This window comes from Myiozetetes cayanensis, unplaced genomic scaffold (genome assembly GCF_022539395.1).
Source record: "Myiozetetes cayanensis isolate MyiCay16 unplaced genomic scaffold, myiCay2020 scf2-11, whole genome shotgun sequence".
Lineage (NCBI taxonomy): Eukaryota > Metazoa > Chordata > Aves > Passeriformes > Tyrannidae > Myiozetetes > Myiozetetes cayanensis.
This window is the reverse complement of record NW_026087411.1, coordinates 92,842-104,935: the sequence shown is the minus strand read 5'-3', so window position 1 is coordinate 104,935 and position 12,094 is coordinate 92,842. Positions and strand designations below refer to the sequence as shown.

Here is a 12,094-nt window from a genome sequence, read left to right as displayed (position 1 = left end):
TTGACTGTGGTGGCACCGTGCCAGCTGACACCAGCTGAGAATCTGGACAGAACATCTTGTCCAAGGTCACCTCACGGGCTAATAGCAGAGCAGTGAATTAAACCGGGTCTGCAGAGTCTCACTTCAGGGTAAATAAAGAATTGCTTACTGCTTCTTGGGGGTCTGCCTGTCTTAAAGCCTTATAAAGAAAAGACAGCATCAAACTCTTGATTCTGGTATGATGTAGAGCACTATCCTTTTGTGCCAGGATCTCTGGTTAAAAATAGAAAGGGTTTTTTCCCTCTATAGCATTATTTATTTCCTTAAAACACTTTCTGACGTTCCAGGCCAGGCTCATTTCTCAGAGGAGAGGGGCAGAGGTGCTGCTGTACTACTCGGGACTGGCACCTGTTTGTGCTCAGGTCACCTTTGTGGCTGTCTTTTCCAGCAAGTAGAGAACATTCCCCAGGTGGAAAAAGTAAGAATGTAGTTAGCAGTTTGGACACAAATTGCATCCATGTCATCTGCTTGTAGGGACAGACTGCTTTTTAGGGGTCTGCAAAGGAGTCTCTACAAGCTTCAGTCAAGCCTTAGTACAGAAGCCCTTGAAAGCATTCAGCAGGTTCCTGTGCTGGTGTTCCCCTGGTAAGGGCCAGTCTAAAAGCTGCTAAAGCCAAGAATTGGTTTTGATAGTTTTCTCTGTTCATCTGTGGTCATTTATGAGGTACTTCCTCCATGTGTGTAGAGATGCTTTGCTTTTTTTTTTTTCCCCCTTCTAGTTTCCCCAAGCCCTTGAAAAGCTTTTTCAGTTGCCATCATGATGGTTTGGGTATGGGAGAGAGAATGGAAGTTAAATTAAAATTCGGGGTCTGCAGCAGAGAGATGTAAGGCTGAGCAGCTGGTTTTTGCTGGAGGGAGTCCACGGCAGATTTCCTCACGTGGGACTGGGAAAAGGGACCCAGGTGGTACAAAGCCAAGTGGAAGGAGCAGGACAGTGGCTGTGCACTCCCTGTCCCATGACATGCCTCTGTCCCTATGTGCATCCTGCCCAGGGGAGCTGGGGCTGGCACCCGCGTGCTCAGGTGAGCCTGAGCTTCGCAGCCAAATCCGTCTGCAGAGACGAGGGACCAGCTCTCAGCTGGAGGAAAGGACAAGGGACAGCCCGGGACAGCTCAGTAGTGACACCTGTTGACTGGGAAAATGGCTGTGCCGGTGACTGAGTTTGGGAGGACAACGGGAGGCAGGAGAACTCGAGGTGTTTTGGTGTGTTAAGCCTTGGTTTGGGCCATCAGTGTGCAAGGGAGGAGTGGAGGTGGTGCAGTTTATTAGCAGAAGCTGTCATGGGAGGGAACCTGCAGCAGGGCATGACTGACTTTTTCCAGATAGCTTTCACCCTGGCTGATTGAAACGTGCCTGGCTTCGGTTTGTGATTCCCGTGACTGCTGGGCTTTATCCTTCTCTTTCCTGAGTACCAGATTTATTTCTAGATATGTTTACTTACTTCTAATAAATATAAGAGAGAGATGTCCTGAGGCTTCTCTATATATTTGTCTGTAATTAAGGAAGGATTAATTGCTTAAAATTGTGTTTAAGGGCCTGTTCTGAGATCAGCAGATAGGAGCATGAGATAAAATGCATAATGAATACATTTTGTTATAAATAATGGACACAGCCTGTGCACAGGCATCCCTGAAAGGTAATAGCTCTTTCAATATTTAATTAAGTGGGTACCATAGGGAAAACACTCTCTGTGACTAAGGTAATTTTCAACCTGGCTTAGCAACACAGATCAGCCTGAAGGAGGGCAGAGACCTGCATGCAGTGTGGGGACCCTTGGTAGGCACCACTCATGGTAACCCAAGGGCAGCCTGGAGAGCTGGTGGGAAGGGAGCACAGCAGTTCCGAGGCCAGAGGCTGCCCTTCAGCATGTTCTCTGAACAGGTACAGCAAGAGGGGAATTGCCCCACTCCGCAAGGCCTGGGTTCACACCTTATCCCTAACTGTTCATTCACGGTTCCCAGCTCCTGCACACTCCTGTTTCATGATGCTTTAATCCCTGTTCTGTGCTCGCCCCACAGCAGTTCTGCCATGCCAGGGTAGCAGGTGGGCAGAGGAGACCCCTCAGCGCTGGCCTGGGAGAGCCGCGGAGGCCTGGCCTGCCCTCCCACACACCCTCCAGATCTCTCGGTGGGCTTTGTCTGCTTTGTACTTCCTTGCCTGGCTATCAGTGACTTTTTCTGAATGTCACATCACTGAATGTTAGGGGTGCTTCTAGGGAGCAAATCCAGACTTGGGATTGAACAGTGGGGTTAAATGTCAGAGCTGTTGTCTTGTCTGGGCCGAGACCTCGTGCCCGCGCTCAGAGCTCGTGTTTCCAGCACTGTGGAAGCAGTAAATAACGACGATTAAACAAATACAAGTTAGAGATTTTACGTAGTGTTGTTGCAGGGAAACAAAGGGGAAAAGACTTGTAAGGCAAAGAGACAGGAGAAGTAGTCTTTTTAACTTGAAAAACATGTTTTAATTGAAATTGGACATAACAGCTCCCTTTTCCCTCCTGCTTGTTTATTTTTTTGCAAGTTCCACTTTTCTCTTTATCTTTTGTGGAGAAAAGCATGAAAAAACCTCTCTTTTGTGACAGCTCCCCTATAATCAGAGATACCAGACTGGGAGCCAGGGCTTATGACAGTCTTTTTTCCTTTTCTTTCTTTCTTTCCTGGAAGGGGTGGCTTATTTTCAGTGCTCGGAGCGCCCAGCAGGTCTGTTCCAGCTGCCGTCCCTGGGAGCTCCATGTTTGCCGTGCACGAGGGTGTCGCATTTCATGTGTATTAGAATTTAACTGGGAAAAACTCATGGTTTCTCTTTTTTCTGGGGGGTACGAAGGGGGAAGAACTGCTATGTTCCTTCTCCCAGCATGCCTTTATGGTCCTCTCAGACTAAATTTAATTCTGCAGAATTATATTTAGTTAAAAGTGTAAAAGAGGACAAACCAAACCAAAATAAAACACTTTATTTCAGGTTGATTAAAACGTTTCATCTGACCCAAAACCGTCTTTTCTCCCACTCTGACAACCCAAAATTAGGAGAGAAATATATAAATGTGGGGGAAGTGACTGTTCAGCTCCTGAGCACAAACCCAGTCAAACCCCAGCTATTTGCCCGTGTCACGTGGGTTTGGAATACAACTTGTTTCTCACTGCTTTTTAAAAGGTAAATGTCTTCTCCAGAGAATTACACTCTTTCTGTAACATGTTACCCAAGCCCTCCAAGAAACAAGGGTCTGTCTGGTAACAGGGGTGCTCTCGAGTACTGCTTTTTCAGCCTTGTAAGGTCATGGTTTCGAGGTTTGAGCAGCCCCAGGATCTTGAAACTGTATAAAAAGTAGCACTGTTACTGATGGAAAATCATTTTCAGGTTATTTTTCATTCATTGCTGCTAATTGTTTTCTTTACTGTCTATCACGAAGAAGAAAAGTTGTGATGCATGAGTTTGGTAGGGCAGCCTGAGATGACCCGGGTGAGTTGTGGTGCAGCCACCTGTGGCACACTTACTGATGTGAATCCGGCCTTCTCTGAGAAGGGAGCTTCTGGTGAAATGCAGGAAAAGGAAGGAGCGGGGAATCTGGATGTGCTTGGGTATTGCTAACATCCCTCACAGGGAGCAGAGAGAGGTGGTTGGGAAGGAGATTGGTCAGGGAGAGGAGCTGTCCCAAACACGTTAGGCAGGGAGATTTGCTGCCCATCTTCCTTTGCTGCCTCTGAAAATGTCTTTTTATTAGGCAGGGGTGGTGGGATGGAGAAGTGCTGGCATCTACAGTGGAGTGGTGGGAATGATGCTGCTTTAGCTACCCCTGAAATTCTCCTCTGTAACAGCCACAGAAGCAGGAGGAGGCAAAAGCAGAGTTTGCTGGCTGAGATTAGGAAACTGCTTCATGTGTTGGAATGTCCCAGGGCAGGAGGAATGGGCAGCATCTCTCAGGGAAGATGTGCTGTGCCAAAGCACCATGGAAATCACAGTCCATGACTGCCAAGCAGCAGAGATCATATCAACAGCATCCAGACTTTCTGCTTGTGCCAGGTGAAATGTTAATGAGTTGGGAGTGCCAGTGGAGAGTGAGATACCCCTGAGAAACCAGAGCAGAGAATCAGGCTAAAAATACTGAGTGCTGTTGTACAGATCGGTGGGAAACTGCCACCTTGAGAATCACCTGTGGTTTGAGCAGAGTCACAGAGATACGTCCACAGAAAAACTAGGGAAGTTATTAAAGGCATGAAAAGATTATCGTAAAAGAAATCCTGTTTAGTTTAGAGTGGAGCCGAGTCATGGGAGGCATGTTAGGGAGATGTAAAAAGTGATATTTTTTTACAAGGTGCTGTACTGTTCCTTTTGCACTTAGGTGTAAATCAAGTAGAAGGGAATGGCCAATGAAATGGACCACCTGATATGAATAATAAAGAAAACATAAGTTTGTGCACAAACTGGTAATGAGCAATCAAGTACTTTAGGGACTTCACCTGGAGCTTGATGAGCTGTGAGTGCATTTTTACCAAGCGCTGCCTGACCTTGAAGTTTTTTTTGCCTGCAGGGTGGGAGCAGAGGCAGACCCCAGCAGAATGCATGTGGAAACTTCACTTTGAGATGGTGGGTAGCTTTTCAGAGTTAGAATAAGCTCAAAGTCACATTGTCACTGTTGCTGTGAGAGCTGTAGAGCTGTTGGACCTTCGGAGCGTGCTCTGCCCTACCGGCTACAGCTGGGCTGTGAGCAGCACTCAGCTGGGGCTCCTTAGGCTTGGAGGGACAAAAACTTGCTGGGGGCCTCGGTGGGCTTAGTGTCCTTTAGGAGGGACCTGGTGAGCCTCTCTCTGGAGCTGTGTGGGAGCCACGTGAGGCTCTGCGAGGAGGACCGGCTGCCAAGGCGGTGAGTGCACGGAGTGGGGAGGCTGTGTTGTTCTCGGGTGGATGTCTGGCCTTCTGCCTCCTCTCAGGGTGTACATGAGGGACAGGGGCAGCATCTGTGATATGTGTGGTGTGTGGGAGGCTGGGACAGGGCTCTGGGCTCAGGCAGTCAGCCTCTCTGATGCCTCTGAAGGGGTCTTCAAACTGGCAGAGAGGAGACTTGGCTTGGACGGGGACTGACTGTGTGGTCTCTGGCAGGGGAACAGGAGGACCTGTGGTTCACTCCTTCATGTCTGTTCTCCTCCTCTAGGACCAGGCTGGATCTCTAACTGAATATACAGTTACTTCTGTGACAGAGTGAGAAGTGTTTGGGATGCAACTGTGCCTGGAGTTCTGAGGGGGCTGCAGGTTTTTTTTTTCTGCTGGTGGTCACATACTAAATACCTGGGAGGGTGTGTGGTGAGGGGTCTTTGGTGCAGGGACCCTGCCCTGTTTGGTAAGTGCCTCAGCTTGGCCTCTGTGCCCCACTCGTGTTGTACAGGTATTGGCAGGTATGAACATGGGCAGTGTGCTTTCCCTGCCCTTCTGCACCTTTCCATTTAGGTTGGCATGTGTGGAAATACAGCTTTGAAATCAGATGTAAGGAGCAGCCTGCTTGTCAAAGCCAGGTGTAGGATTTCTGGCGTTTTTGGTTGTTGTTTTGTTTGGTTTTTTTCCCCTGAGGATGCCCTGTTTGCAGTCTTTGCTGCTGATTTTGAAAGGACAGCATCTCCCAAATCAGTCTATGAAGAAAAATAATCTACCTCTGGTTGTTGCTTAATGCTTGTGCAGTCCTGAGCTCAGATTATGTGGTGATGGTCTGCAGCTGGTCTGATGGTGGTAGGAGAAACCTGTGTACTGGCCCCAGGGAGAGAGATGTGGGAGGGCAGCTGTGGAGCAATGCTGCAATTAATTTAGCTGAGTCTTGCTCTTATAAGAGGATTCACCTGTTCTGTCTTGAGGTCACCACACCGCAGCTCCCCGCCTTTGCGGTAGCCTAATGTGGAAGCTTGTGCTTGCTTGTTCCAGCTTTTTTCTCAAATACCTCCCTGTTGTTTTAACTGTAGGAAAATTTCAGGGAGAGGGAGATAATTCAGCTGGTTGTGAAACCAGCCCTCCAAAATCTAATGCTGCCACCATGAAAACAATAGATAAAAGGGACAGACGAGAGAGGAGGAAGGGCAAGCATATTTCGGAAAAGCTGTGCTGTTTTTGGCTCCAGCCAGCAGTTTGCATAGAAAGTAGTTTATTGTCAGTGAGAGCTGAGGATACCTGCCAGCTCTCTGGAGGCCTGTGCAGTATGCCAGGGAAAGGCGGTGGTGACAGAGCTGTCCCCTTGATTGGGGCAGCCCCCAGCCCATCACTCTTCCCACTCCAGTTTGCTGCTCCACGAGCACCTTCCCTCTTGGCTGCCTTTCTGCCCCTCAGTGTTGTTGGGCCGAGCCCTCCCCTGTGGTCAGTGAGTTTCTGTGCCTCTGCCAGCAGTGGGTTTGGGTGCTCTGGTCTCATTTGGCTGGCTCGAGTGTGCTGCCCAGCTGTGCCACGGCCTCCCGTGCCATCTGTCCTGTGGGAGGGCAGGGGGACCCCCAGCTCCACGCCAGCCTGCTTTGTCCCCAGTACAGACTGGATGTCTGCTCCGAGGTCCTGCTGCCCTTCTGGCTTGTTGGGGTTCCTGTGCCTTGATGCTGGAAATAAACGCGCTTGTGAGATCAGAGTGCAGTTGGGGAACATGGGGATGTTGTATAGCACTGTAGCGTTCTTTGTGCTGGGAAGCACAGCCAGGATGTATTTGGCTGTGTTTCTGCAGCACTGCGAGTTGTAAACTCCAGCTAAAGCCATCTGGAATAGCGTAAGGAGCTCCTGAGTTCCCACGTGGAGATCTGGGTCACACACACAGCGATTTCAGGAGTTCTGAGCAATCTGATCAGTTGTTCTTTCCACTCTATTTCATTTTCTTGATCATAAGTGGAACAGATCAGCAATGTTGCTGGAGAGGCTGTTCTCACCAGACTGCCACCCCAGCTTGGCAGGGACAGGAGTTCCCAGCAAACACACACTCGTGTGCTCCCTGTCTTATGTAAAGAGATGTGGACACTGGAAATGCACTGTCTGCATTGTCTTATTTCTGTTATGAAATGCAGAACAGGCACAAATACAGGGAAAAATGACTCATGTTCTACTTGTCCATGGGAATATCTCTGGGAGGAAGCGCAAGTAAAGCTCTCCAGAACCCGGGTTCTGAGCGTAATGTAAAACTGGTGCTGGGTAACTGGAGTTGTGGAAAATACCTTGTGGCAACGTTCAGTGCTTAAAAAAATACTTCATTCTCTTTGAAATATGCTATGGTACAGCACTTTGGAAAAATTCTTTATTGTTGCAAAGTTTTAGAGGCTGTCACGGTATTTCAGTATAAAGCCAGCAGAACTTTAGTAGAAGTGTTCAATCTGGCCTGCCCAAAATGGCAGTGTAGCTAATGTGGGATGTTTAGCAGTCTTTACCTCTGCTGAGGAAATGAAAAAGTCTTTGTCGTGTTTCCCATTAAAAGTCATCCAATCCTGAATAACTGCATTTGAGAAAGAAAACTGTTGGCTTTCTTTTTATATCTTTTCCTTGGGAACAGGAGTTTGGCCGTGGTTGTGGTGGTGGGCTGGGTTCCTGACAGCCCTGCTGTGGGACGCTGCGGCCAAGGTGATGTCCCCGGTACGTGTGCCTTGTGCCAGCACCTGAAGCAGGGAGAGATGCTGCCAGGCCAAATCCATGGTGCCCCCTGTCCAGTGGGACAAGTGAGGTCCCTGCTGTATAGACAACCACATGTGAGGGGTTGAACTGCAGAGAGTCAGCTCCTCTTTCACTGAATCTGCCAAATTCCACACGAGTCCAGCTTTCTGAGTTGTTTTCTGGATGGGTAGGTGGGAGCACAGCTGGTGCCGCAGGGCAGCCCTCGAGCTGCCTCCACCACACCACAGGCACTCCTGTTTCGAGTCATGAAGTGTCCTTGTTAGCAAGGTTAAAATTTTGATGTGTCCCTGTCTTCACAGGGAAATCCTTGGAAGGCCAAACCTTTGAAAAAGCATCTCCTTTCATCTCTAGCTTCTATTTTCTATTGCTCTGTTGAGCAAAATGTGTTTTAGAGTGGAGATACCTTAGGCGGGATTTTGGGGGCAGTGAGCTCCACATCGTGCCGTGGGACAGCTGGCTCTGCTCAGACCTGGAGGTTCCAGATCAGAGCTTTTCCTGGTGTAAGTCACAGCCATCCCATCGAGCTCAGCTGTGAACCAGCTCTGCTGCTCTTTATGCTGATTTTTGTCAGTGCTGGATGTAGCCTTTATAAACACTTCTATTGCCAAATTAAGCTTTTCCCCTTCCAAAGTCACCTTAAATGACTTTCTTTTTCTTTACCCCTTGCTCAGAAGAGTTTACCATCCGAGATGTAATGGAGGGAGCAGGAGAGGTTCTGCCAGAGCCCGGGGGCCGTCGCAGTCCTTGCGTTCTCCCTTGTGCCATTTCTCTGTGCGGTGACACCCAGTGAAGGATCAGCTGCTTGGAGAAGAGTTTCTCTGCTTTGAAAGCAGCTTGTATGTGGAACTGAAACTGCTTTGCTCAGATGACCAGAATGTTTGTTGTTATGGGAGATGCCTGGTGCTGGACTGTGGCTTGTGCTCCTTCTGGGAAACGCAGTCCACTTCCGTCAGCTTGAACTTACTGGTGCTTACAGACCAAACTGACAGCAAACTCCCTTCTCCAACATTAGTAGAGCATAGTAAGGACAAAGTATTTGAAGCTTCAAATGATGACATTTAGTTGACCAAGTTAAGTGGGTTTTTTTGCATAGAAAACAGGGTGCTTCAGGCTGTCAGTGCAGCTGTGGCTCTGCCACCAAATGTGCACCCAGATTCCTGATGATCTGTGTGGGAGTGCTGGTCCCAGGCACTGCTGGTGACCTGGGATGGGTATTTCCAGGCAGCCCCTTCCCAAGTGTTCTTTCCTCACTGGTAGTGTGACATGGAGCCACCTGAGCAGATCATGATCTGGGCAGCAGAGACAAGTCCCAGGCTGGTCACTTCTCTCCTCAGGATGTGCCAGGAAACCTAACAAAAGAGAACCTTTTCCTTTGTCCTTAATTACCCTCTGAGACATTGCCCCAAGATTTGAATCTCAGTTTTTGCTCTCAATCTGTCTGCAAAGTGCTGGACAAAATGAGGAATAGTTCAGAAGTCCTTGTGAGAAAGTCCACGTTCTGCTTGGTGGGAAGGAGATGGGTGGGTGGAAATCCTGCTCAAATGCTGTTGGTTATTAGAGGGGCTCAAGGCCTCTGTTGCTGATTTGGTGTCTGTGCCTGCTCAAAGTGGATGCCTTCTGGCTTAAAAAAAAAAAAAAAGAAAGGTTTTTTCTTCCTCCCTTGAATCTGAACTGGCATAGGATGCATGGAACTGACCCATGAGTGTGTGCATCCAGCTGACTTAGGCAGACATGGCATGTCCAGGGCTGACCAAGAGTATTGTGGGAATCAGTCAGCTGGTTTTGTTGACATTGCTGAAATAGAGCTTCACTTAGCAGCACCAGGGCAAAGCTGGAGAGGAGAGCAGAGCAAGGGGAGAGTCAGGAGTAGTGAGACCCAGTAATGCCCCTCGTGTTTCTGGATGTTTCTGGTGACTGGAGGCAGGCAGGCTGTGGAGGTGAACTGGAGGCGTACTCTGGCTTTGGGGAGATGGTGCTGGGTGGGAGTAACGGTGCAGTTGGGTTCTCTGAGACCTGTGTTGAGAACCAGCATGACTCACGGAGAGATTTCCGTCAGCTGCTTTGTGCTGCGCGAGCAGAACCTGAAGGAGGCTGCAGATGTCACGCTGGTGAATAAAGGCTTCCTGATGTGCTGGAGAGCTGTGTCGTGCGCACAGCCAGCCTCCCCAGGAGCGTTCCCACTGATGTCATCAGGCTTGGGCATCAGGTATGAATGTGGGCCCCTGTTGATCACTTTGGTGATCAGCTGTTCAGACCATTATTGCAAAATGTGAGTGGAGAGCCGCAAGGCTGCTCTGGGCATGGCTGCTGTGCTGTCCCCAGCAGCCCCGTGCTCCACTGGGCAGAGCTTTCCCAACACCTGTGCAGTGCTTTAGTCATTCACAAAAGAGCCTGCCTAGCTGTGTGTCAACCACAGTGTTGGTGAGGCCTTGTGCAGCACAAAACTGGCTGTAATCCTGAGCAGAAATGGCTTCAATGTTGTAGAAGCGTGTGCGAAATCCAGCTGGTCCCTGACTCAGTTTTGCTGGTCCCTAACAGCAGTGGAATGTGTGCTGTAAGTTGAGGTGTTGTGTGTGATGTTTTGTGGGGTTTTTTGTTGTCATTTGATTTTGGGTTGCTTTTTAACCAAAACAGGGTAGTACTCCAGTTTTAAACTGATTGATGCTTACAACTCTTGTGAAACCATAGATGCTTTTCCAGTATGAACTGTCCAAGATGTGGAGGAATGCATCTGACTCCCGTGGGATGGGGAGCTGATGGCAGTTCCCTTACCAGTAGGGTTAGAAGCTCCACTCTTTCAGTACTGAAGGATCCTGGGTTTTTTGACATGCAAATGTTGTGGCTGCCTCAGGTGTTCAGGAACAGAGTCAGGAGTTGCCTTTCCTCATGTATCTACTGCTCTTTTCCTTTAGGTTATGATGCCCTGAGCTATTCTGTGGAAGGCAGTGACAAGTGGAGCGGGAGACAGCTGCTGCAAGCACGGGAGCAGAACACGACTGACGTCCCTGAGGGCGGGGGGCAGCCATACGTCAGGAACTGCACTGAGCCAGGTAGGAATGAAAGCTGCCTCCAGCTCCTCGGTCCTGCAGTTGGCTTCCTCACCTCCAGACAGCTGTATTTCTAGCACCTGTACAGCACATTTACTGATTTTTTAAGTCCATAAACAGTGCTTTTCACAGCAGAGCTTGCATATCCTCAAGTTTTGGGGAGAGGAGGGAAGGGTTTTTCTCTGTTCTTTGGGACTTATGTAGGTTATGTGCCCCAAGAGAAATTCTAACACAGTTCTGACTGCACTTCCCTGCTATAATTTTTCCTCTACTATAATCCTTAATAACATTTCTGGACAGATGGATGATTATAGTCTTTTTTAAACAGCAAAAACTGGTACAAAAATTCTTCTTACTCAATTTTTGCTCGTTTGCATAACTCCAGTGTGGTACAGATCCAGGCTTACAGCATCTGCAGAGATCTTTCCCCTGCTGCGCTCCGTACCTCGGTGCCTGCCTTCCCCAAACAGAGGTCTGTAGGAAGCCTGTGGGATTTTATTTGTGGTGTGGGTTTTTTTCCCCCGCCTTCTCCAGAAGGTAGAACAATATTACTGAGTACATTGTGTTTTCTCAGGAGAGAGAAAGCAGAAATGCTGAGGCAAAATTACTGTTTCTTCTCTGGATTGTCATGGCATGACAACAGAATACATTCTGTAACAGAAACTGATTCCAAGTAGTGTAGAAAAGGAAGTGAAAGTGACAAAGTTTAGGGTCCCATGTGTTGCTTTTTGCATTTCATTTGGACCGTTGCCATAGTGTAAATGTAAATAGTTCCTGTCCGGCTGGATGGCAGTCAGGGGTGTTGGAAGGGCAGGGGGACACTACTGCAGTGTCTGTGGGGGTCACCTGTTGTGCCCAGTGGGCCGTAGGCCACCTGCAGGGTGCATCAGTTGTGCTGCTCAGTGAACTGGAGTGAGGAACAGAGCTGGTAAGGAGGGGTTCTGTAAAGAGCTTGTTCCGAATTTGTTTGTGCCGTCTGTGGTCGTACAGCGTGAGAGAGCAGAGGGGTCTTGGTTGTGCTTTGAAGAGAATTTTGGAATTTTCTGTTCTCCCTGCAACTTGGAGTGATGCCAGGCTTCCAGCACAAAATGGGCTGCCAGTCATGAGGCCATACAGCTTCATCTCACTGCTCCCTCCTGATGTGCAGTGAAACAGCTGCTGAGATGACATGGCACCTGACAGTGGAGCTGCTCAGCTCAGTCCAGTCTAAGGCAAGCTTGACCATCATCCCAGCAGGTGAGGATGAGGAGACCTTCAGCACAGTTCCTAACAGAAGCTTTTATGTTTAAAGGTGTGGACAGGGCTAGGGTGGTTCAAATCCTTGTACAGCCCTGACACCAATAGCTGTTGTCAGGCAAAGCTGATTGGAAGGCTTGATCCCACAGCCCCCAGGG

The 12,094-nt window shown here is 48.9% G+C and overlaps 1 protein-coding gene across 11 annotated transcripts in view; it reads left to right on the top strand.

Moving 5' to 3' along the window:
* Positions 1–12,094, top strand: part of SLC24A3 (solute carrier family 24 member 3) — a 134,426-nt gene that overhangs the window by 38,264 nt on the left and 84,068 nt on the right. For 10 of the 11 annotated variants that reach the window (XM_050315765.1, XM_050315762.1, XM_050315761.1 and 7 more), the window contains one exon: positions 10,566–10,703. In XM_050315765.1, the coding sequence (XP_050171722.1) occupies positions 10,566–10,703 (138 nt within the window). Of the gene's footprint in view, positions 1–10,465; positions 10,704–12,094 lie in introns of those variants that run through there. The other variant, XM_050315767.1, reaches the window with a different exon arrangement.